We start from the raw sequence: 24,976 nt of genomic DNA, 5'->3' as shown, positions 1-24,976 counted from the left end.
AAGGGTGACCCAGCACATTCTTGATAGGAGCTGGGAACAGTCCCCATCTTCTCTGTGCATTTCCTACGTCTTGCTCTTAGGAAGTCCTTCCCTGACTCTAACCTCAGTCCTGCCACCGTTCCTGCCACCTCAGCTTGCAGGCACATCAACGCAATGCCACCTGGCTGCTCCCTCTGCCTGCTGGGCCCGCAGCCTGCAGCTTGCCCTTCAGCCTTCGGGCTGGCTCCCAGGCCACAACAGCCTGTAACTGGACACTGTTTGCTCCCAGCAGGCACCCGTGAGCCAAGCTCTGCACGAGCCTGGACCTCCACTCCAGAGCCCCAGGCAGAGCAGCCCTGGCCCAGTCCAGTGACCTTCGCCTGTCTGAGCCCTGGTTAATTTTTGCCCAGGCTGCCTGCTGCGGGCTCCTCCCCCTCAGGGATATAAGCCTGGCCCGAGGCTGCTTCGGTCTCTGCCCAGCCTGAGCTGCCCGAGCTCCCTCCCTGCCCTCGCCATGGCCAAGGGCTTCTACATTTCCAAGTCCCTGGGCATCCTGGGCATCCTCCTGGGCCTGGCGGCTCTGAGCACCATCATCGCCCTGTCCATCGTGTATGCCCAGGAGAAGAACAGGAACTCCGAGAGCCCCCCGGCAGCCCCTGAGGGCCCAACGGTGTCCCCCGGGAGCCTCACCACCTTGGCCACCACCTTGGACCGAACCAAACAGTGGAACCTCTACCGCCTGCCCAAGACGCTGATACCCGACTCCTACGAGGTGACACTGAGGCCCTTCCTCACTCCCGACAGCAATGGCCTGTACATCTTTAAGGGCTCAAGCACCGTCCGCTTCACCTGCAAGGAGGCCACCAACGTCATCATCATCCACAGCAAAAAGCTCAACTACACCCTCATCCAGGGGCAAAGGGTGGCCCTGCGGGGCGTGGGAGGCTCCCAGCCCCCTGACATCGACAGCACCGAGCTGGTGGAGCCCACCGAGTACCTGGTGGTGCACCTCAAGGACTCCCTGGTGGAGAACAGCCAGTACGAGATGGACAGCGAGTTCGAGGGGGAGCTGGCAGACGACCTCGCGGGCTTCTATCGCAGCGAGTACATGGAGGGCGACGTCAAAAAGTAAGTTCCCGCTGGGTCTGCCCGCGGGGGCAGGTCCTAGGTGCCAGGGCACAGCTGGATGCTGAGGGCTGAGTGAGGGTTTCGGTGCGAGACCTTTGGACTTTCTGGAGCCCTCAGCTGGCCCATCTTTTCATCCACGGCTGCCAGTGGAGCAGCCTCCAACCTGGCAAACTGGAGAGTGCTTCCCCAGCCCACATCGGGGCGTCAGGGAGGAGGGGCACAAACAGGACAACTGAGGCTCAGAGGAGAGAAACTTGCCCAACGCCCCGGCTCATGCACGGCTGGAGCCTGCTGGAGCCTGCCGGGCCTCCCACAGTCAGCTGGCCCCAGCGGGAGGCTGCTTGAGGGGGGCGGGAGGGCAGGGATTAGGCCAGAACAGCCTTCCGGCACCCCTTTCCCCGCACGCCCAGGAGCACCCTCTAACACCCTGGTTTGGGCAGGGTGTTGGCCACGACACAGATGCAGGCTGCAGACGCCCGGAAATCCTTTCCATGCTTTGATGAACCGGCCATGAAGGCCACGTTTAACATCACGCTGATCCACCCCGCGAACCTCACACCTCTGTCCAACATGCTTCCCAAAGGTGAGCGGGTCTGTCCTGGGTCACACAGCCTTGGGGCACAGGCATCCTGGGGCTGGGGTGCAGGGCAGGAGAGAGGGCGCACCCCGCAAGCTTGTGTGCTCCCTGCCCAGGCCCCAGCGTCCCTCTTCAGGAAGACCCCACCTGGAGTGTCACCGAGTTCGAGACCACGCCCAGGATGTCTACGTACCTTCTGGCCTACATCGTGAGCGAGTTCAAGCACGTGGAGGAGCAGGCACCCAATGGCGTCTTGGTATGAAGCCGGGCCCATTTGTCCTTTGCCCAGGCTGGCCCTGGCTTGAGGGGTAACCCTGTTCCCTCCATCCCTGTACCAGCTTCTGAACCGTTAGGCCTGTGTTTGAGTCTGAACTCAGTGAGCTCTGTGAGCCTCTGTCCCTGTTTCTGAAAAATGAGAATAACAGCTCCTCCTCGTGGAAGGAGTTCCTGACGCACGGGCGTCAGACAGGTGGTGTCTGTGACGATTGTTACTCTCCATCCGAAGGCCCCTCTCTAGGACCTACAGCCCCCAGGGCCCCCTGGCCCTCACCTCTGCTGACCAGGCCTAGTTGGTCCCCCAGCCCACCGAGCCCTAGGATGCAGCCCACCCGCACCAGGGTCCAGGAGGGGCCCCTCACCCATTTCCAACCACCACGCAGATCCGGATCTGGGCCCGGCCCAGTGCCATTGACGAGGACCATGGCGATTATGCCCTGAATGTGACAGGCCCCATCCTAAACTTCTTTGCTGGGCATTATAACACACCCTACCCACTCAACAAATCTGGTGAGTGAGGGGCCTTGCGGTGGGGGGCTGTGGCTGGGTGCCACATCCAGAGTCCACCCTGCCAACAGCCTCACCTCCCTAGACCAGATCGGCCTGCCTGACTTCAACGCCGGCGCCATGGAGAACTGGGGGCTGGTGACCTACCGGGAGAACTCCCTGCTGTACGACCCGGTGTTGTCCTCCATTGGCAACAAGGAGCGAGTGGTCACTGTCATTGCTCACGAGCTGGCCCACCAGGTAGCCCCCCCACAGGGACTGCAGAGGAAGATGCGGGGGCTCTAGGAGGAGATGGCACAAGTCCTGGCTCTGCCCTGAGAAGGGTGCCCTGGCAGGGCAGTAGGAGGGAGGGGTTGTGATGATGTCAGCAGGTGGCCGGCACTTGGTGGAGGGTAGTTCTGGGGACTGTCGGTGCCCATCAGGCGTGGCTTGCAAGGCTGACCCCTCCTCCTGCAGTGGTTCGGGAACCTGGTCACGGTGGAGTGGTGGAACGACCTGTGGCTGAACGAGGGCTTCGCCTCCTACGTGGAGTACCTGGGTGCGGACTATGCAGAGCCCTCCTGGAACGTGGTGCGCCAGCTGCCCTGCGGCCTGGGGTGGGGGCGGAGGGGGGCCTGGGCCACCCCTCCCAGGCCGGTCTCCTGATGGCCGTCGGGAATCTGCAGAAAGACCTCATAGTGCTGAACGACATATACCGTGTGATGGCCGTGGATGCGCTGGCCTCCTCCCACCCCCTGTCCACGCCCGCTGAGGAGATCAACACGCCAGCCCAGATCAGCGAGCTGTTCGATACCATCACCTACAGCAAGGTGCCACCCTGCCTCCTCGCTGGTCCTGAGACATCATGGGACGTGGGGAGGGGGCGGGCCGCCAGGCTCTGGGGACACAGGGTCCTGGGGGCTCAGGGCAGCCTTCTGAGCACCCCCACCCCTCCCCAGGGCGCCGCGGTGCTCAGGATGCTGTCCACCTTCCTGACCGAGGACCTGTTCAAGGAGGGCCTGGCGGTGAGTCCAGCAGCCCGGGCCAGCCCCTGCCCCTCGCCCCTGAGCCCTGGCCTGCCACAGAGGCGGGGCCTGGGCACCAGCTCGGCCCTCACGGCGGCCTGTCTCTCCGCAGTCCTACCTCCACCACTTTGCCTACCAGAACAGCGTCTACCTGGACCTGTGGGAGCACCTGCAGGAGGTCAGTGTCAGCCCCCAGAGCTGTTCTGCTGGCAGAGCGCCCGGGGCAGCGCGTGCGTGCGGGGACGTGCCCAGCTGCGCTCCGGCCAGCCCGGGCGGGCCTGTGGCAGCCGTGGTGCTCGTCTGTACCATGGGCGCAGTGACGGCTCCTGGGAGGAGGTATTGCGAGACGGTGGCCGAGACCCCGGCCGCAGCTTACCTCCCGCGAAGCAGGCTCCGTGATGGGAGCCGTGGGGCCCCTTCCCCGCGGTCGTGAGGAAACCGGTCCTCAAGGTTCCCAAGCCCAGACCTCCTCTGCCTGGAACTCTGGAGCCAGGCATTCGACCTGCTCTGCCCTCCTGGCTGCCTCACGGCCCTGCTGGCCCCTGCGGTCGTCTTTGCACACAGCAGGGCACGAGGTGTGCCCCTTGCCCTGCCCACCTCACGGTCCTCTGCCCGGACTCCCACAGCCCCTGCTGCGGGGCAAACCTTCTGAGCAGCACACCCTCCCGCCCTCCCCAGAGGCCGCCACTCCCGGCCTGCCTCCCCTGGGGTTGGAGTCTACCCGCTCATCGCTCATCCCTGACAGCTGCGCCCATCCCTCCCTGTGGCCAGCCTCCTCCGCTGGACGTGGCCTCTGCCCGCGCCGGCGCGCCCTCCTGAATCCCGCATCCCGGAGCCCAGTGTTCCTGCCCAGCTGCTGCCCCACTTTTGCTGCTGTCCTTCCAGTCCCCAGGGCCTGTCCCGCCAGGGAGGGGAGACCCAGGGTCTAGTCACAGAGTCACAGCTGGAGCCAGTTCCCTCCCCCTCCCCCAGACTCTGCCACCCCTCCAGCCGCCCTCCCTTCCTTGCCCTGCTTGCTTCCCCCACAGCCCCCAGGACCCCTCGGCTATTACCCTCTGACATGGCTTCTCCCTCTTTTTGGCCCATTCTCAGGTGATTCCTTTTTTCAATTATTAGCAGATGTTGTTGGCTTTGTTGTGACTATGGAAGCAGCAACGCACATGTGTGGGAAAAGATGCAAAAGACCCAGAGAAACAGTAACAACCGCCCCTGAGCCCATCCCCCCACACCCAGTCTGGGTGTGTCTCCTCCATGCCCTCCTGCCCGCCCCTAGCGGCCTGTCCCTCGCCCCTGCCTGTGACAGACACCTGGACAATTGGCTTTCCCTCCTGTCTCCTCCTCCTTCTCATCCTCCCGGTGTCATTCAGGAGGAGCTGTGGGTGTCCCGGGCACGCTCTCCCCGACACACACACACACACACACACGGACGCCTCAGGGTGGGCCGCAGGATGGAGGGCCACGTAGATTTGCTTAGTGAAGTGGAACGAACCAGAGGCTGGAAGTTCTCTGGCCCGCCCAGCACCGACAGCTGAGGAGAGGCAGAGCTGGACTGGGACCGTGGCTCCTGGCTGCCAGCCCAGGCGGCGCCCTGGATGGGAGGGGACGGGGTGGCAGCCCACTGACGGCCACGCTCTCTCACTCTGCCCACAGGCTGTGGACAATCAGACGTCCATCAAGCTCCCCGCCACTGTACGCACCATCATGGACCGCTGGATCCTGCAGATGGGCTTCCCAGTCATCACCGTGGACACCGAGACAGGGGACATCTCCCAGCAGCACTTCCTCCTTGACCCCGAGTCCAATGTGACCCGCCCCTCAGATTTTGAGTGAGCAGATGGGGTCGCTGAGGCCCGGGCAGGGTGTAGGGCTGTCGCTGTGAGGCCTCTGACCACAGGGGGACCCGGCCCCAGCAGCTGTGGGCAAGCCCCCGCCAGAGCCAGGCGACTGGGGCACTGGGTGCCAGAGGCGGGAGCTGGGCGCGGGGCGGGGCGGGGCTGCTCTTCGCCGGCAGCGGCCAGGAGCTGCCGACTCTCACCACTGGCCCCTGGCTCTCTTGCCGCAGTTACCTGTGGATCGTGCCCATCTCGTCCCTCAGGAGCGGCAGTGAGCAGGAGGGCTACTGGCTGGAGGGCACCCAGAAAGGTGAGCCAGCCCTGCCCCCGTGGGTGGCAGCCCCACCCTGTGTTCTGAGGGTGGCGTTGGGCCTCAGCGAGGGTCTCTTCATTATTTCCTTCCACAAATGGAGCTGACTTCTTTGGTTTCAGTCTCCATTTGGCTGTTGTCCAGCTCTGTGACTCTGGGCAAGTTACCATTCCTCTCTGGTCTCCACTTCCTCATCTATAAAATGGGGCTATGAATAATACTCCATTGGATTGTGTGAGGGTTAAAGTAGAAATCCACATAAAATGCCTAAAACAGCGCCTGGCACTCGGTCTGAGCAGCCCAGTCGGCCTGGCACGGGGGAGCCCCAGGTCAAGGCAAGTCGTCTCCTGCGTCTGCCAAGGCTACAGATGAAGACCAGCAGGTGGAGACATTCCAGTGCTGTGCTGAGCGCTCTAACACAGTGTGCGGTCGGGGTTGCCCAGTCTGGGGCCAGAGAGGGGGAGTAGAGACATTCAATGTCGTGGAGAGGTCAGGGAGGGCGTCCTGGAGGAGGTGAGCTGGAGGGTAGGAGTCGGACAGGCTAATGCAGCAGGGAAAAGTATTCCAGGCAGAGGGAATAGCAAGTGCCAGGGCATAGGTAGGAGAGAGCACGGGACTGAGTGTGGCTTGGGCAGAGATGTGTCCATGAGGTGAAGCTGGTCCTTGAGGGCCCCACAGGCTGCAGGAGACAGTGGCTGGGGCAGGGGGGAGTGGGCACGCGATTGGCCCTGACCTGTGGCTGTGGTCGGGTCTGACCTCTGGCTGCCAGAAGAAAGTATGGGAGCGGTGAGTGGGGAGGGGGACGGCAGCGAGCAGGGGCGCTAAGCCCCAGGAAGTGACAGCAGTGTTGGGGGCTGAGTGGACGGGAGCAGGAGTTGCCTGGGGTTCCTGCCAGGGTGACTAGCGTGTGCCGAGTGAGGAGGGCAAGGAGGAGGAGGCCTGGGTGGTTGAGTGAGTGGCTGCGAGTGTGCTGTGGGCCACTGAGGCAGCTGTCAGAGCCGGGGGAGGCAGGGCGGGCCCTGAGGTTCAGAGATGGCACGTGGTCTGCGAGGTCACCTGGCAGCCGAGTTCTTCACCCCTTCCTGCCCCCTCCTGGCATTGACCCGGAAGTTTGAGGGCGAGCCAGTGCTGGGCTGCGGGGGCCGCTGTCCTCGCCGAGGCCATAGAGAGGAGGTCCGGGGCCGGCCTGTGGCCTCTGAGCAGCCCCGCACAGCTCTGGCCCCTCCCCACAGACCAGAACCCCCTGTTCAAAACGAACGCCGGTGAGTGGATCCTGCTGAACGTCAACGTGACGGGCTATTACCAGGTGAACTACGACGAGGACAACTGGAAGAAGATTCAGACTCAGCTGCAGACAGACCCGTCGGTGGGTGTCTGCCACCCTGCCCTGTCCCCTGCCCCAAGTCGGGCCCCAGACCGCACGGCCCGCCACCCACTGCCAGCCTGAGGTCACATGCTCCTTTTCCCATTCTAGGTCATCCCTGTCATCAATCGGGCGCAGGTAATCAACGACGCCTTCAACCTGGCCAGGTGAGTGACCCCCTTCCTGGTTTAGCCGCAGAGGCCTCATGACTTCAGCAAGGCCGAGTCTGTCACGAGAGCCCGGGCTCCCTCCCGCCGCCCTTCCTGTGTGCCAGGCGCTGTGCAGTGGGCTCCTTGTGCTCCTGTACGTCCCTCCCTTGGTCCCCATACGCCTATTTCACAGATGAGGAACCTGACACCTTGCTGAGGCCACACACTAGCCCGTGACAGCCAGACGGAGGCCCACCCAAGTCCAAAGCCACGTTCTAGTCCGCAGCAGCAAGCTTCTCCTGGGGGCCGACTGAGTGCCAGGCCGCTGTGCTGGGTGCTAGAGCAAACCTGGGAAGGACAGGGCAGGAGGGACGCAGCGTGGGTAAACACTTACCGAGCACCCACTGTGTCTGTGGTGAGGTGCTAAGCTCTTTGCCGTGAGCAATGTCACCCACAGACGAGGACCAAATGTGCACAGATGGCCTGAGGAGGCGGAGGGAGGGAGGCCTAGAGGGCCCGTCAAGTCAGAAGAGGTGGGCAGAGTTAAGGGCACAGGCTTTTTGCCCTTTTGAATCTCAGCTCTGTCTCTTAGGAGCTGTGTGGCCTTGGGCAACTCAGTTCGCTTCTCTGAGCTTCAGTTTCCTCATCTGTAAAATGGGATAATAAGCAAAGGAATGGGACTGGCAGTGGTGAGGGCAGGGCCTTGTCTGTGACACCACCCAGCAACCACTGTGCGTGCTCCTTCTTGGTGGCAAATGGTTGAGCTGGCTCAGTTGGGGCTCTGGGACCTCAGGCTCCAGGAGGGCACACAGGGACCCGGGTTTGAAGGCGTGGGCTGGGCTGAGTAGGGCACTTACTTGGGCCCCTCTGCCTGTCCCCAGTGCCCAAAAGGTCCCTGTCACTCTGGCGCTGGACAACACCCTCTTCCTGATCCAAGAGACAGAATACATGCCCTGGGAGGCCGCCCTGGGCAGCCTGAACTACTTCAAGCTCATGTTCGACCGCTCCGAGGTCTACGGCCCCATGAAGGTACGAGCCTGTAGGGCAGGGTTCCCGTTTGCCCGGTGCCTGCACGGGCACCACTAGGAAGTGGCTAGAAATGTTGCCAGGCCGGGTCTTTTCCTGAGAGCGGGCTGGGCCAAGGAGTGCGTGCGTGAGAGGGATACGGAGGTGGAGGAAGCAGGTGCTGAGAGGGTGAGGAGGGTGGGCGGGGCGCAAAGATGTCACTGAGGCTTCCAGCAACATTTGCTGATCTGAAATATGGAAAATGAATGCTTCCGGAAGGCACAGAAAAGGTCACTGTGCTGAGGGACAGAAGACCTGTCTTTTTACCGGCCGTGTGGCCTTGGGCACCCTTTCTCAGTCCTGGGAAAGTCCTCTGCCCTCCCCTGCCCTGCCTGGCCAGCCCTCCTGGGCTGTGAGGGAGACGCCAGATGGACAGCTTGGCGGTATTTTAAAGCTGAACATAGTGACCTCACTGGGGGCTGAGGCTCTCACTTGGGAGCCCAGAAGGAATCTCAGGCTTGTTCTGGATGAAGCGACATCTATGGGAGGTTCATTGCCCATGGTTAATGAAAGGCAAAATATTTAAATGTCTAACAGTTGGGGATTGGCAAAGTCAAACTGTAGAATATACATTGGATGTTATATAGCCACGAGGTCATGCCTGAAGGGATCTTTTTTTATTAAAAAATCTTAAGTCATCTATTAACAGCCTATTACGGTAAGCAAGGCATTTTAATAAATGTAGTTTTAACTCTTTTGCTTGCCTTCCCCGGGTTCCCCTCATCCTCCTCATGTAGCTAAATCACAACATTTAGTCAAATTAGTATTCAGCATTTGCTTTAGTGTGGTTATCTAAATATTATTCTTTGCCGAGCCGCATAGAATACTATGTTTATGTTTCCGTTTTTGTACACATTTTCAAATGCACCACATGATACGTCGGTTTTGTTTTTTCCTGGAGGCCTCCCTCCTGCAGTCTCTGTCCAGGACTCTGGAGCTGCTACACAGCCTCTGCTCAGAGCCTGCTCCCTCTCCTGGGTTGCGTCTCCGGTTTCCCGAGTCCCGTGGATTCTTTCTTGATTTTTTTCTCTCTCATCAGGGAACACATCTTCTAGGAGTTTTTGAGAAAGGGTTCATGAGAGGTGGGTTTTCTGAGGTAGATTGTCTGAAGTGTCTTTATTTTGCTATTACACTGGATTTAGAAGTCTCTAGGTTGGAAGTTATTCCTCAGAATGTTTAAGGTCTTGCTCTGTTGACATCTGGCTTCTGGTGTTGCTGTTCAGAAGCTCAGAGCCTTTCTCATTTCTAGTTATTTATTTATTTATTTTTGAGACAGAGTCTCACTGTGTTGCCCTGGCTAGAGTGCTGTGGCGTCATCTTAGCTCACAGCAACCTCAAACTCCTGGGCTCAAGCGATCCTCCTGCCTCAGCCTCCCAAGTAGCTGGGACTACAGGCATGCACCACCATGCCTGGCTAATTTTTTCTATATATTGTTAGTTGTCCAGCTAATTTCTTTCTATTTTTAGTAGAGACAGGGTCTCGCTCTTGCTCAGGCTGGTCTCAAACTCCTGAGCTCATACGATCCACCCGCCTCGGCCTCTCAGAGTGCTAGGATTGCAGGCGTGAACCAGCGCGCTCAGCCTAGTTATTTTTAATGTGATCAGTTTCTCCCCATTCCGGAAGCTTCTGGGCTCTTCTCTCAATCCTGGTGGGCCTTGATGTGGGCCCTTTCTCATCCTTCCACCTTTTCCAATCCGGACATCCATGGCCTTTAGTACTAGAACATTTTTGCATTGCTTCTTTAACCTTTTGGCCCCTCCTTTTTTCTAATTAAATCTCTTTCCAGAACCCCTGTTAATCCAGCTTGTTTTTCCTGCCTGGTCCTCCAGCTTTCTGACATCTTCTGTTTTCCAGCCTGTTCACTTTTTGTTCTGCCCTCCGGGAGGTTCCCTTAGCTTTGCATACCACCTCGCTGGGAAATTGTTTTCATGTCTTCTGTCATATTTTTAAATTTCCAAATGCTCTTTCTGGTTCCAGCGTCCTGTGCAATGTCCTCACTCTCGGAGGGTATTTATTACAGACTTTTACGAAGTTTTCTTTTTTTCCATTGACTTGTTTCCTCCAAGTGTCATGTTTGTTTTGGTCTCCTTTCAAGCTGGAGGCTGTGCTGCCCCTCTGGATTTGAGAGTGAGACAACAAGAAGTGATCGGAAGCTCCAGGGAGGGTGGAGTTCGTTTTCTGTTGGCGGGTAGGGAGAGGCCTCGTTGTGGGGTGACTGGGTGGCCAAGTAACTCTCCATCGAGGACCCTGAAAAACGAGCATCCGTGCGTGTGTTCTTTCGAGACCATTCAGTTTTGCTGGAGAGTGAGCTTCCGTCCTATGCTCACGCTCTGGGATCAGAGTCGGGAAGGGAACCAGGATACCACTGTTCAGCATGGAAACTTCCACCTCTGACCCTCTTTGCAATCCAGCAGCCCTCCCACTGTTTCTGGTGACCCCATGTTCTGAGCCCCCCGGTCCAGTCTCTCCCATGGGGGAGGTGAGGGGTGTTGCTTGCTGCAAGCGGGGAGGAGGGGACTCAGGGATTTAATTACTCCTATAGACTTCGGCTCCATCTCCCTCTCGTAGCCCCTGCTTCCCCACATCCCCTGCTGACCTGTCCCTTTAATTCTGAGCCCTGTCACAGCAAGTCTGCTTCGGTCTCCCTTTCTACAGATGCTCAGTCGCAAATTCTCCCTCTCGGCATGGCCCGGCTGCCTGTGCGGTGTCTCTGGCAAATGCACTGCTGCCCCTCCTGTGCTCCTGGTTCTTGGGGGCTGGTCCCTTTGACACTTGGACGTGGATCTAGGTTTGCGCAGAGGCCAATCTGCCACGTGGAACCGGAGTTCACAGAGGCTTTTAATAACATGGGGTCCTGCTTATGTTACGATGTTAGCAGGGCAAAAGCTGTGTGCAGAATTGTAGATATGCTAAGTAAAAAAGAAGGAAAAGTAGAAAAAAGAAGGAGTAACCCACCAATCTGGAAATCACAGTTTCCGTAAGCTCCTGGGTGTTCTTGTACTTTCTGTGTGTGCTTTTCTGTGTTTTCTAAATTCCCCACGATAAGCACGGAATCCTCACGACGGTGGGGGAACCCAGTGCTTTCTATTCAGAAACGGTGTCTCAGAGGATGCTAGAACCGACTAGGGCTTTGAGGAGAAAGAACCGCAGCTCGGTCACCAACCTACCGGCCCCTTTGAGCACTGTCTGGCCGTGGAAAGGCCCTGGCCTCTGACCTCCCTGCCAGCGCCTATCCCCCCACATCAAGGCTCCATGGGGCTCCAGGCAGGTCAGGTGTGAGTCTTTGAAGCTGTTCATGTTTTCTTCTCCCCAGAACTACCTGAAGAAGCAGGTCACGCCCCTCTTCTACCACTTCAAATCTATCACCAACAACTGGAAGAAAATCCCGGAGAACCTCATGGACCAGTGAGTGTGACCTCCTATGGGTCTGGAGGTCTCGGGGGTACCTGGGGAGTCAGGAGCAACACCCTGGCAGTGCCTGGCCACCATGGGCCACCAGGCAGGGGAGACACCCACCCAGGAGCAGGGGCCCTGCCCCGAGGCTCTGTGTGGTCTGTGGGCCCATCTGGCCTCTTTATTTATTTACTTTATTTTATTTTATTTTTTGAGACAGAGTCTCACTCTCTTGCCTGGGCTAGAGTGCCATGGCTTCAGCCTAGCTCACAGCAACCTCAAACTCCTGGGCTCAGGCAATCCTCCTGCCTCAGCCTCCCAGGTAATTGGGACTACAGGCACGCACCACCATGACTGGCTAATTTTTTCTATTTTTAGTTGTTTGGACAATTTATTTCTATTTTTAGTAGAGACGGGGTCTTGCTCTTGCTCAGGCTGGTCTTGAACTCCTGAGCTGAAGCAATCCTCCCACCTCGGCCTCCCAGAGTGCTAGGATTACAGGCGTGAGCCACCACACCCAGCCTGGCCTCTTTATTAAAAGGCCTGAACTGAAACTCTCTGAGGCCACGTCACCCGCTTAAGGTCATACAGCTTCCAGGTGTTGCAGCTGGGGCCAGACCCTGTGCCAGCCCCTTTGGGTCCTTGGGCTGCTTTGGGGACAAAGAAAGCTCAGGCCCAAGGCACAAGGCAAATAGGAGAGCCCTGGAGGGCCAGGTTGTGTGTCAGGAGGGGAATCCTGGCTGGAGTCTGGACCAGGCCTGCTAGCCACGTGCCACGCCGCGCAGGTACTGCGAGATTAACGCCATCAGCACCGCCTGCTCCAGTGGGCTTCCCGAGTGTGAGCAGCTGGCCTCCAGCCTCTTCAGGCAGTGGATGGAGAACCCCAGTAATAACTCGTGAGTGCCTCCGCCACTCCTTCCCGGCCAAACTTCTGTCCCTCACACCGAATCTGGGAGCCCAGTGCCCTGTCCCGCCTCCCTGCTGGGGCTCCACACCTGACGTCCCCACCCTACCCCAGGATCCACCCCAACCTGCGGTCCACCGTCTACTGCAACGCCATCTCCAACGGCGGCGAGGAGGAGTGGGACTTTGCCTGGGAGCAGTTCCAAAACGCCACCCTGGTGAACGAGGCTGACAAGCTCCGGGTAGCCCTGGCCTGCAGCAGGGAGGTGTGGATCCTGAACAGGTGAGGACCAGCCGGGCGGGACTGGCCCGAGCCGGTGCTCCCCAGGAGAACCAGGCAGGCCCCTGCGCTGCTCGCAAGGTCCTGCCCGCCGTCCTCGCAAACTGCCGAGGTCGGGCAGCGTCTTCCCATGTTACAGAGCAGCATGCTGAGGCTCAGAGAAGCAGTGGCTTGTCCAAAGACCAGAGGCTTTAATAAGCAACAGAGGCAAGAGTCAAGCTCAGGTCTGGTCCACGTCCTGGCTCTGAACTGCTTCAGCCTTTTAGCCTCCACCGACAACTCCTTTCCCTCCTGCCAGCCTCTGGCGTAGCTGGGCCTGAGTCCTTCTGAAGGTCCAGCCAGGCACCCCTCAAGCCCCCACTGCATGCCTCACATGTCGTCACCTGGACCCTCAACGTCAAAGACAGGAGTGGCCACCTACCTGGCGCCAGGGCTTGGGACTCTGGGTCTCCTTCCTTCGTTTATTTCCATGTCGGCCATGACCCCTGGCATAGCCAGTGACCCCGTGACCCTGCTTAGGTGACTCAGTTTCCCGTCTACAGAGGGAGGTGGGACCAAGGGATCCCTCAGCTCTCTGCAAGCCAAAGGGACATGGGGAGGATGCAGGAGGAGGTGACGTGTGTGGGAGAGTGGGGTCCTTTGCGGACCTGGGTTCTCTTCAGAGTCATTGGCTGTAGCCCTCGGAAGTGGTCGCTGACCAGTATCGTACCCTCACAGGTACCTGGGTTACGCCCTGAACCCCAACTTGATCCGGAAGCAGGACGCTACCTCCACCATCACCAGCATTGCCAGCAACGTCATCGGGCAATCTCTGGCCTGGGAATTTGTCCAGGCCAATTGGAAGAAGCTCTTTGAGGAGTGAGTCTGCGGAGAGGGAGGGAGAGGGAGTCGGGGCAGCGAGTGCCGAGTGTGAGGCGGGGCCTGGGGTCCGGCCCGTCTGTGTGGGGGGCGCTGCAGGGGGAAGCGCTGCACGGACTGGTCGAACAGTAACCCAGCTTGGGTGGGAGTGTTCTCCGGAAGAGAGGGGAGTAAGGGACTCTGCAGTCGGACCTGTGTTCAAGTCCCGACTCCCCACGTCCTAGTGGTGTCTCCTGAGGCATGTCCTTTCATTGCATCTATAATCATGCCTCCCTCGCGGGGCCGTTGTGAGGAGTCAGTGTCGCCTGCCGACAGTGACCGTTAGTTCCTGGCCCCCTCACGGCCCCTCTCTCCCCGCCCTGCAGTTATGGCGGCGGCTCGTTCTCCTTCTCCAACCTCATCCAGGCAGTGACCCAACGATTCTCCTCCGAGTTTGAGCTGCAACAGGTAAGGAGCTGCCCCCCAGCCCCGGATTTTGTCTGGTCCCTTCGTAGTCCAAAGGGGCAGCTACCATTCAGCTCCCACTCAGCGTGGTCACGGGGGTGCACTTCCGCCATGGTGCCAGGCCTCCCTCATTTACAGAAGGAGCTGTAAATGTTGCCGATTCAATTCCAAAAATTCATCTTGGAATTGTTGTATAGCCACAAAAGTAAAGAGAATGATACAATGAACCTCCATGTACCCATTACCCAGGTTCAACAATTATCAACATTTTGCCCATACTCTTTTGGGGTGGGCAATTTTATAGCAAATCACTGTCATAATTTCACCTGTATATGCTTTAGTCAGATCTAAAATAAAGGCATTTTAAAAACATAATCACACTGTCATTAGCAAACACAAGAAAATGAACAATTCCTTACTATCATCTTATACCCAGGCTGTATTCAAATTTTCTAGGTTGCTTTCAAAGTCTTTTTGCAATTGATATATATGTTTGAATCAGAAGCCAGATAAAGCCAACTTATTCCATTAGGGTGATTCTTTTTTTTTTTTTTTGAGACAGAGTCTCCCCTTGTTGCCCAGGCTGGAGTGTAGTGGAGTCATCATAGCTCACTGCAACCTCCAACTCCTGGGCTCAAGCGATCCTCCTGCCTCAGCCTCCTGAGTAGCTGGGACTACGGGCTCATGTCACCACGCCCAGCTAATTTTTCTATTTTTTTGTAGAGATGGGGTCTCACTCTTGCTCAGGCTGGTCTCGAACTCCTCAAGTGATCCGAGAGTTCTTATATATTCTTAATACTAGACTCTTATCAGAGATATGATTTGCAAATATTGTCTCTCATTGTATGGATTGATAGTGTCTTTGCACTCTTTTGATACACAAAAGTTTTTAATTTTGATAAAATCCAATTTATCTGTTTTTCCTTTGGTTGCTTATACTTAAGGTGTCATATCTAAGAAACTATTGCCTAATCCAAGATTTACACCTATTTTTTCTAAGAGTTTTATTGTTTTCACTCTTCCACATAGGAATTTGATCTATTTTGACTTAATTTTCACATATGGTATGAAGCAGGGGTCTAGATTCGTTCTTTTACATGTGATTGTCCAGTTGTCCCAGCACCATTTGTTGAAAAAAACTATGCTTCCTTTTGAATGGGCTTGGCAACTTTGTTGAAAATCAGTTGAATGTAATGTAGAGTTTATGTCTGGACTCTCAATTCCATCGATCTCTATTTCCATCCTTATGCCAGAGCCATATTGCAGCTTCGTATTGAGTTTTTAAACTGGAAAGTGTGAGTCCTTCAGTCCTTCAGTGTTTTCAATATTGTTTTGGCTATTCTGGGTCCTTCGCATTTCCTTATGAATTTTAGGATCAGCTTGTCAATTTCTGCAAAAAAAAAAAAAGGTAGTCAAGATTTTGATAGGGATTACATTGAATCTCTAGATCAATTTGGGGACTACTGCCATTTTAATAATATCAAATCTTCTAATCCATGAACACAGATTTGGGCCTTTTTTCCTTTTATTTAGGTGTTCTTTAATTTCTTTCAACAATGTTTTAGAGTTTTCAGTATACTAGTTTTATGCTTCTTTTGCCAAATTTATTTCTAAGTATTTTATTCTTTTTGATGCTATTATAAATGGCATTGTTTCCTTTATTTCATTTTCAGGGTTTTCAGCGCTAGTGTATAGGAATACAGTTGATTTTTGTACACCGCTCATATCCTGCAACCTTGCTGAAATCATTAGTTCTAACAGTTTGTGAGGGCGTGTGTGTGTGTGTTTGGATTCCTTAGGATTTTATGTATACAAAATCATGTCTTCTGCCCTTATAGTTTTACTTCTTCCTCTCTGGATCCTTGTATTCCATTTTCTTGCCTAATTGCCCTAGCTAGAATCTCCAGTACTGGTATGTCTTATAAGCTATAATGGTCTTTTTTTTAAAAAAAAAAAAAGCCATTTATTTATTGAAGCAACTGGATCATTTTTGATTTAGAAATTTCCACATTTTAGATTTGGCTGGTTGCTTCCATGTGATGTCCGTTTAATTCTTCCCCTCTCCCCTCTCCATTGGATTGAGATTATAATTCGGTTAAACACTGAGGGCCAACCCCAATGAACTATCACAGGATGAGGGCTACATACGTCCCTGAGCCAGATTGCACTTGGGGCTGCGTAGGTGAGGACCTTGCCCTGGGGAAAGGTGAAGGACTAGTCCTCCCCACCCTGGAACAGAGTGTGGTCCCCATCCCTGGGGGCCCTAAAGTGGAGTGGGGAGCCAGAGGCCTGGGAGACCCTCCCCTCAATGCACGTTAGGGACCCAGCCCGGGGCTGAGAGTCTTTGTGTCCCGGCAGCTGGAACAGTTCAAGGAGAACAACCAGGAAACGGGCTTCGGCTCAGGCACCCGGGCGCTGGAGCAAGCCCTGGAGAAGACGAAAGCCAACATCAAGTGGGTGAAGGAGAACAAGGAGACAGTGCTCACGTGGTTCACAGAAAACAGCAAATAGTCCCTGGTGCTTCAAGTCACCCGGCCCCCATGCAAGATGCCCACGTGTGTCTGTCCCAGCAGCCTGGCAGGGCCTCCATTCCCGGAGCCTGAGGCACCCGTGTCATCCCCTCTGCCCTGCCCTTGGGGCCAGTCTAGTTTCTGGTGGCCAGGCTGTCCCAGCACCTCCCAGCCCTGCCCCTTGTGCTAGCCCTGCCCCAGGCCTGGCGCTGGGGCCGATCTCAGGGAAGCCCGGCTGCAGGGCCACGTGAGCAGAAGCTCTCGACGGACAGTGGACGGCCTTGGTGGGGCCGCCCTGTACCCTCTCGCACCTTCCCATAAAGACCCCCAACCTGAGGAATCAATAGGCAGCAGATCTGTATATTTTTTCTAAGAGAAAATGTAAATAAAGGATTTCTAGATGAGTTTTGAGGCTCATTACTAAACTAAAGCAAGAGTGGTCGGCACCGCAGCTGGGGAGGCTGAGGCGGAGGAGAGCTGGGGTGATGGGGAGCTCTGTGGGGCCTGGGAGGGGACAAGTGCCTGGCCTGCCGGCCCTTCCTGAAGGTGCCTGCACCTGTGCTGCCGCGGGTGTCTGCCTGCAGGGATCGCTTCAGCCGGGTGGCGGCGAAGCAGCTGTGGGCCCAGCACTCCCGCGGTGGTGACAGCGGGTCCTGGCAGAGTGCAGAGGGTGCGATCCAGAAAGCACCCACCCTTGCGTGAGGCGAGGGAGCAGGTGCTGGCTGGAACCCCCTTCCTGCACCACAGGAACACCCGGGACACCTGCGACAGTGGGGAAAGGTCAGCGCAGGGAGGGCAGCAAGCCCGGGCCCAGGCTCGATGTGACCACTCCCCAGCCAGGGGCACGGCCCACCGCCTCTCCAGGCTCTGTGGTGGGTGGGCAGGTGGGATATCAACTTGGAAACGGGCTGTTTTCTAGAGTGGCACAGGGACAGGCTGGGCTGAGGGGGCAGGCAAGCCGCCAGGTGGAGACAGCTTTGCCAGGCTCATAAGATGGGTGCTGTGCCCCAGATCACCCGGGACACTGGTGATCAGGGCCACCTCTGGGATCCACACAGCTCCTGGTGGCCAGCTGATGCCTTCTTGGCAAAGGGAGCCAGGTTGTGGGAGGCTCGCCTCAGCCTCAGCCCCACGAGCCCAGCGGAGCATCTGAGCATGACGGGGGGGAAAGGAAGGTGGTAACAGCCGCGGGGGGCCTTGGAGTCAGCTCCAACCGACACTGTGGGCTGGAATTTTGGAGTCCAGGGGGTCTGGTTTCAGAGCGCAGCTCAGCCACTGTTTCTTGGGCAAGTGACCCAACCCCCTGAGCCTCAGTTTGCTCATCTACACGAGGAAGTAATGAGGCCTGTTGGGTTGGTGCGTGGATGTGAGGACATTCGCGTACTTAGCACGTGGCCTGGCGCGTAGGACAGCCGGTATTATTATCGCCTGGCCCTGTCTCCTGGCTGCAAGCCCCTCCAGCCTCTTCCTCCTTGTGAGAAGCAGGCGGGCCAGGAAGGCCCCCCACCACCATCCGCACATCAAAGAGCAGCGTGGAGGCCGGGGGAGATGGGGTGATGTCCCTCCACCAGCCGGGAGGCTCCCTGGGCTGCCCCAGATTAAGTCCCCCAGCCCCTCTGGGCTGGCCCTTCCTGTCGCCAGTACCCAGCAGCCATGGCTGGCACTTGACCTTCTGGGGGTCGGCTGGGGGAGGGGCCGGCCTCACCATCTTGGGTCCCTGATGGGCTCCGGGCTCCCGGGACATTGCAGGGGAGAGCTGGCCTGCCAGGGAGAAGAGTCTATGCACATTATCTCATTTAGTCCTCTCCATGCTGTGAGATAAGGACTGTCTTTATCTCAGCTTCACAAACAAGGAAACTGAAGGGCAAGGAGGTTAAGTCACAGCCCAGTGGGGCCAGAACTGGAACCCGCTGTCTGGCTCTACCGCACGTGTGCAGATGCCCACCCTCCACCTGGAGCTGGGGCAGGTCAGTACCGTCCACACTGCCATGCTCGTGCCACCCGGCAGCTTACCGTGCTGGCGTTCACAAGGCCCTGTGTGGCTGGAGGAAGCCTGTGCCCGGGATGCAGTGAGGACACCCAGAGCCAGAGACCTGCCTGCAGAACCTTGATCAAGGTCAAAGAGCAGAAACCAGCTAGAACTCAGGTTGCTGGTTCCCTGCCCAGGGCTCTGTCTGCAGGGGGATGACCCCTCGGCTCTCGAGGCCAGCAGGAGGGAAGGTTCTTCGGATCAGCAAGGAACAGCCTCCGGAGGCGGGGCAGCAGCCCAGCTGAGCAACCGTTCAGCGCAGCACCGGACCTGGGCAGACAGGGCTCTGCTCCCAGCCTCAGTCGCCCATATGAAAAACCGGCGTGTCCTCTCCATTGGCACTGTCTTTGAAAGGCCTGGGTGAGCTACTCAGTGACTCCGGTCTCTTCCGGATGGTGACTGGGGTCCCCAAGAAGAAGGTGTGGGCAGACCAGTCATCCCAGATGGGGTACCAGAATCGGCTTCTGTCCCTCTCCCACCAGGCACCTGGCAGAGAGGTACAGCCAGAGCAGCACGCCTGGAATGGAGCCATAGGTGGATGGACAGACAGACGGACAGATGGGAGGCAGGGGTTCCCGCTCTGAGAGGCAGGGCTGAGCCTTCCCTCCAGGAGTTGCAGAATTAGCCCGAGCTGGGATGCTCTCACCCCAGCAGCGGCTAGGACATCCCACATGACTCCAGCTCGTAATCCACACGCGTTCCTCGGCTGGAGTGACGGGGGTGCCGGGGGCCACTCGCTCTGCCTTTGCTGCCCTGAGAGGAACACGCTGAGGGAGCCAGAGGATGGGGCTGCCAGGCTCTAGAGGATGCTCATCTCCAGCTGCTGCCGGTGGAGGCCAGTCCTCTCCTGGGCCCCACTCAAGCCCACACAGGGCCTGGGAGCTGGAGAGCGTGGCTGGGAGACCCTGCCTCTGTCCCCACAGGGACTAACCCCAGTCAGGCGGGAGCCAAAGGAAGGACACAGGGCCGTTGTTTAGCTCTGCCTTCAGCACGGATGCCAAGAGTCCAGGGAGCCAAGACCTCAGGTCTTCCTGGGAGGGAGAGAGCGCTGCAGGAGTCAGGGGCCTGCGTCCACACCTCTCTGGAGGCCTAGGGGACGTCGCTCCCCTCCCTGGGCCTCAGTTTCCTCACCTATAAAATGAATGGATGAAGAATAGCCGTTGCTCCCAAAGCTGGCTGGGCCCCAGCATCCCCTGGAGAGGGTCTTGTTAGAGCCTGGGAACCTAATCCACTGAATCGCCCTCCTGGACCAGGACCCTGGGACCAGGATGGCTCCACATGCAGCCAGGTTTGGGAACCACTGGACTAGGTCATTTTTGGGTAACGTGACTCTACTCAGCTACTCATTTTGTTGAGCATTTACTATGTGCCAAGTATAAGAAGCCTGAGAGGTAGGCTCTATTATTGCCTCCACGTCACAGTTGAAGAAACTGGGGCTCAGAGAGGGAGTGACTTGCCCGATGCCACAGGGCATGTCAGCAGGCAGAGCCCTGCCACGTGGGGTCAGAGGGCAGGCCCTGCACGTGGCCAGGAGTGCAGGCAGCTCGTGCTCTGGGCTGCCTCTCTTCCCCTCTCTCCACCTGGCCTGTCACAGTGGCTTTGTGCCTGGCTCCATTTCTATGAAGCTGCCAAAGGGACGGAGAGCAGCACTGACCAGCTCACCTGCTATTCCCTCCGTTCCATGCCTCCCGCCACACCAGCACGCGGGGCTCCGCACGGCCACAGCCATGCCCCCGAGCGCCTTCCCAGCCCCTGCTTGTCACTTTTCCCCGTTGACTCTAGCCACTAGCTACTTCTGTTTCGACTTGGCTCATGTGGTTTCTTTTGCCTGGGTCGCTCTTCCCTCACTCCTCTTGGAAAACTCCTGCACATCCTTCAACACCTGTCTCCAAGGTCACCTCTCCTGCAACTCTCCCCTCCCGAGCCAGCAGATACAGAAGGAAGTCCCCATCACTGCTGGCGGAACCTTTGCTAATGGATCATGGCATCACAGCCAAGATCCTGGCTGTGCCTCTCACTCGTACAAGACAGCACAACCAAGGCAGCAGGACTAGTGGATCAGGTCACTCAAGAACGAAACGGTACTGCCACCCCTGCCTCCCACCAGGCTGTCACGTCCTAGTCCTAAAGCACCTTACGGAAACCCCCATCCTTGCATTTAGGACCCGGGCTGTGCTCATTTCCCTGTAATTCACCTCATTAGTTGGGAAATATTTTCCCTCTGGCACCCAACACCAGGTGTCACGGGCTGAATTGTGTCCCCCTAAAATTCATATGTTTAAGTTTTAACCTCCGGCACCTTAGAATGTGACTGTATTTGGAGACAGATCCCTAAAAGAGGTAACCAAGGTTAAATGGGGTCTGTAGGGTGGGAAATAAACCAATATGACGGGTGTCCTTATAAGAAGGGATGAAGACACAGATGGGTGACCATGTGGGGACACAGTGGACGGGTGGCCATCTGCAACCCAAGGAGAGGCCTCAGAAGAAACCAACCCTACCTATATGTTTATCTTGCACTTCTGGCCTCCAGAACCGTGGGAAATAAATTTCTATTGTTTAAGCCACGCAGTCTGTGGTAGTTTGGTATGGCAGCCCTAGCAACCAACACACTGGGCCTAGCACACAGGGGCTGCTCACAGACATCCTTTGAAAAACAATTTCATAGTTGTGAAAGAGCTCTAAACCACAGGGCTCTGGGAATCTGGTCTCCCTATTTCGAGGCCCTGTCTGCCTGTCCTAGCTGTGTGCACCCAGCCCGCAGTCAGCAGGAATGCACCCAGAAGAATGCAAAAGGGCAGTGGTGATGTGTCCGCGGTGAGTGAACAGGCCCAAGCCCCGGCCCATCTGTGTCACTTTGCACAGCAGGCCAAGGGGAGCCCCTGGCCCTGGAGCCCAGGTGCAGTAAATATTATCAAATTGGCAAGTGAGGCCCACGCCAACCTTGGAAGGCCTGGATTTGGGGAGAAGAGTAGCATGACTTGTTCCTCCCAGAAGGGGAACAATTTTTCTTTTCCAGGGGCAAAGAAAACAAAACAAAAAACCAACCCAAAACCCAAGATGATAGAACAAAAACAGACCAAACCAAATTTTTGTTGTGTTTTTTTTTCAAAAGTACAAAAAATTGAAGTACACAAGCTTCTGGCCATCACCAAGAAGCAGAGCATGGGGCCTGCCCTCACACCCACTCCCCCACAGTCCCAGCCCCCGCCTTTGGGGTCAAGCAGCCCTCATCCTACAGCAGCTCAGACCGCTCTGCAGAGCACTGGGCGCTCTGGGGGTGTCTAGTGGTGGAAGACACTGCCCCCGTCACTACCTGTCTCAAGCACTGCTTCCGTGAAAGACATCCCTGGGCAAAAGGATCCTTGGCTAACGGCCAGCTTGAAAACTACTGAGGTAGCAAATGAGGCACCCCCACAACAGGCCTGATTCCTGGCTGAAAAGGGGGCAGGCAGTCCCATTTAGTAGAAGACACCCAGGTGGGCCCCCTCCAGGTCTTCTGGCCAAAGTTCAGGGCAGCCACTGAGCCGCAGGCCTGAGCTCTGGGGAGGGCTTTCTTCACTGAGCTGGAAGGCAGGGCCTGGTCCCTGGTCCTCTGAGCCGGGAAGCACCTCTGCATTGTGGCTCCAGCATCCCCACTGGGTCTGAGGCTGGAGTCTTTGGCATGATGGGCGGGGCAGGAGGGGTGGGGTTTCCAGCGACAGACGGGACTCTGGAGACATAGAGATATTCTGCAAGAGAGACAAGAGCAGCTGCTTAGTGGGCCACTGCCTGATGAGATTTCGAACATGAAAGTTCCCCCAGGTGTGGATGGCAGAGTCTGCACAGCCCTGCTCTATGCATGCAGCGAAGCACAGCGGTTACAGTGGTTAAGAGCCTTGGCTCTAAAGACACACTGCCAAGGCTCAAATCCAAGTTCTGCTACTCACTACCAGTGAGAACTCAGTAACCTCGTTTAGTCTCAGTTTTCTCATCTGCAAAATGGGATGATGATGATAATAATACCTACTTACTTCCCAGGGTTGTTGGGAGGGCTGAATAAGTTAATACACAAGTGATGTTGGGCACACAGTAAGTCTTCAGTAAATTTTGGTTATTAATATGATCTTCTATGCACTAGGAGCCAGTCATGGGCCTCATGAATGAAAGAAGCTTGAAGAAAACATGAAGTCACCAGCTCCAAGCCCATCTAGTCGAGGAGCACTGCCCTTACCCTGGGCAGTGCTCCCTCCACTGGGCAGTCCTCCCTCCACTGAACACTTCATACAGCAGCACTTGGAGCCATTTTCCTGACAGAGCCCCCAGGCTCCACCTTCCACCCTCTGAGCTAGTTCGAGGGCTATTCCCTTTCTCCACGGCTGTGAAGACTGCTGGGTGGCAGCGATGTGACTGGTGGTGGCATTAACTTCTCAGGGCCCTACCTCTTCCCCCAAGGAGGTCAGGGCTCCTTCCATTCTCTCCTCTATTAGGTAACGCTGGTTACATAACCTGGGATGTAAAAAGTATGAGATTCTCTGCACACTAAAGGTTCCATTTCCAACTGAAGTCTGGGGGCCGAGGGAAGCAGCTAGGGCCTCGACGTGTACCTGGTATACTGCAGCCAGCTCCACGGACCCCGGGGGCGTCGTCCAGGGCACTGCCGGGTTCCCGGGCTCTGGGGATGTCTGCGTCCTGGGAAAGGCTTGGAGTGGTATCCAAAGAGACTCGTCAGGGGTTCTCCCTTGGGACGGATGCGGGGGAGACTGCATCTTGGGGCAGTAAGGGGGCGTCACCCAGGGATGTGTGTCCGGGAACCCGCTCCCCAGGTGCTCGGGCGCGACTCCGGGTCCAGGGCAGGCGGGCGGGGACCCCCAGGACGCCCCGGCGTGGGCGGCTGAGCCCAGGCCCGGGCCGCGCACCTGCACCTGCACCTGCGTCTGCGCCTGCGCGGGGCCGCCGTCGGGGCAGAGCGGGCAGCCCCGGGGGCACGCCGCGTCGCTGTGCCGCCGGCGCCGGCGCTGCAGGCTCTCCTCGCTGAGGCCCAGCACGGCCGACAGGTGGCCGATGTAGCGGATGGCCAGGCGCAGCGTCTCGATCTTGGTGAGGCTCTGGCCGGCGGGCGCCACGGACGGCGGCAGAAAGCGGCGCAGCTCGTGCAGGGCGCGGGCGAGCGTGCGCATGCGCAGCTTCTCGCGCTCGCTGGCGCTCTGCCGCTGCCCGCCAGCCGGCCAGGTCCGAGCACGTCGGGGCGCCGGTGGAGTGGCCTCCGCGGCGCTGGAGCTGCAGGCGGGGGGTGCGGGCTGCGAGGGGCCGCGGGAGCTGTCATAGGGGCACGAACCCGACGAGTCCGAGGAGGAGGCCGGGGACGTGGAGTCCGAGTGGGCCCAGCCCCAGCCCTGGGAGAAGATCCAGTGGTCGTGGCTAAGGAGGCTCTGCGGAGGCGACTGAGCCATGGCCCGGGCTGCAGGCTGTGGGAGGCTGGGCTGGTCACCTCCAGGCCTGAGCTTTTATCTGGACCAAAGGTGCGAGGTGGCCCCCCTGCCAGGTTACAGAGAGGTGTCAAAACCCACAGAGCCTGGGGAAGGTCTGGGCAGGGGGGCCCTGGGAAAGCGGCCCATTTGCGGAGGTGTGGATTCTGACTCCTCCGGGGGCTCTAATGGAGGCCCCTGCAGCCCGGGAAGTGTGGGAGGGACAATTCGCATCTGGATGGAGCTGCTAAGCTTCTCACCGTGCTCCCACCCTTGCCCCCGCCCCGTCCACTGAGCACGGTGAGTGCCCAGGAGCGCCGCAGTGGCGGGTAGTGCCATGGTCCGTGGGCGGCCGGGCTGTCCCTCGGGTGCCTCATGGCCTCCATGAGGAGTGGCTGCTTCTCCCGTCACCATCCTCCAGGGGTCTGTGCCCGGTGACTTCTACGGAGTGCCTGCTGATATGTTGGGTAGGCGCGAAGACAAGCCTGGGGAGCGTGCCCTCAGTGACTGAGAACGGGGCGCACAGGTGGGCCCTTCTGGGGTCTCCAGAACCCACAGTTGTTGATTTGCTGAATGACACTGAGAGAGTCATCTCACTGCCCACGGTCTGTTTTTATCCCTGAGAGAGGGGACAGAGCAGCCTGCACAATAGGAATGGGCTACAGTGGGTGCCGAAAACGGGTGAAGGTGGCCCCCATGCCGGCCTCTCTATTGGCCGTATGACATTGGGTAAGCCAGTTACCTCCTCTGAGCCTCAGGTCCTCGTTGTGGCACCAACAGTAGTACAAAATGCACCTGGGGTGGTTGCTGGTACTAGGCGGGGCAATCCCTGTAGCACTTAGAAAGGGCCTGGCAAGTGAGCTGAATGTTTGCTGTTATTTTATAAAGAAGGTGCTTGCATTTTAAGGCGTTTGTGGGCAT

General features: G+C 57.5%; 2 protein-coding genes across 2 annotated transcripts; one reads left to right on the top strand and one right to left on the bottom strand.

The window, feature by feature from the left end:
- The first annotated feature begins 440 nt into the window (after positions 1–440).
- On the top strand, positions 441–16,983 carry ANPEP (alanyl (membrane) aminopeptidase). Its single transcript, XM_012643775.1, has 20 exons — positions 441–1,107; positions 1,548–1,690; positions 1,801–1,940; positions 2,344–2,470; positions 2,553–2,707; positions 2,924–3,037; positions 3,133–3,276; positions 3,406–3,471; positions 3,584–3,649; positions 5,122–5,297; positions 5,534–5,613; positions 6,846–6,979; positions 7,088–7,143; positions 8,007–8,154; positions 11,505–11,596; positions 12,370–12,480; positions 12,603–12,770; positions 13,485–13,625; positions 13,991–14,072; positions 16,428–16,983. Exons 1-20 carry the CDS (start codon positions 494–496, stop codon positions 16,578–16,580), a joined length of 2,910 nt encoding a protein of 969 aa, XP_012499229.1. The 5' UTR covers positions 441–493; the 3' UTR covers positions 16,581–16,983.
- A 5,086-nt stretch (positions 16,984–22,069) lies between these two features.
- On the bottom strand, positions 22,070–24,040 carry MESP2 (mesoderm posterior basic helix-loop-helix transcription factor 2). The gene is made up of 2 exons (XM_012643774.1): positions 23,195–24,040; positions 22,070–22,339 (listed from the first exon to the last, which is right to left on the bottom strand). Exons 1-2 carry the CDS (start codon positions 24,038–24,040, stop codon positions 22,070–22,072), a joined length of 1,116 nt encoding a protein of 371 aa, XP_012499228.1.
- Positions 24,041–24,976: the final 936 nt, after the last annotated feature.

The sequence above is a fragment of the Propithecus coquereli genome, unplaced genomic scaffold (genome assembly GCF_000956105.1).
Source record: "Propithecus coquereli isolate 6110/MARCELLA unplaced genomic scaffold, Pcoq_1.0 Scaffold20, whole genome shotgun sequence".
NCBI classification, from domain to species: Eukaryota; Metazoa; Chordata; class Mammalia; order Primates; family Indriidae; genus Propithecus; species Propithecus coquereli.
This window is presented reverse-complemented; position numbering and strand designations above follow the sequence as displayed.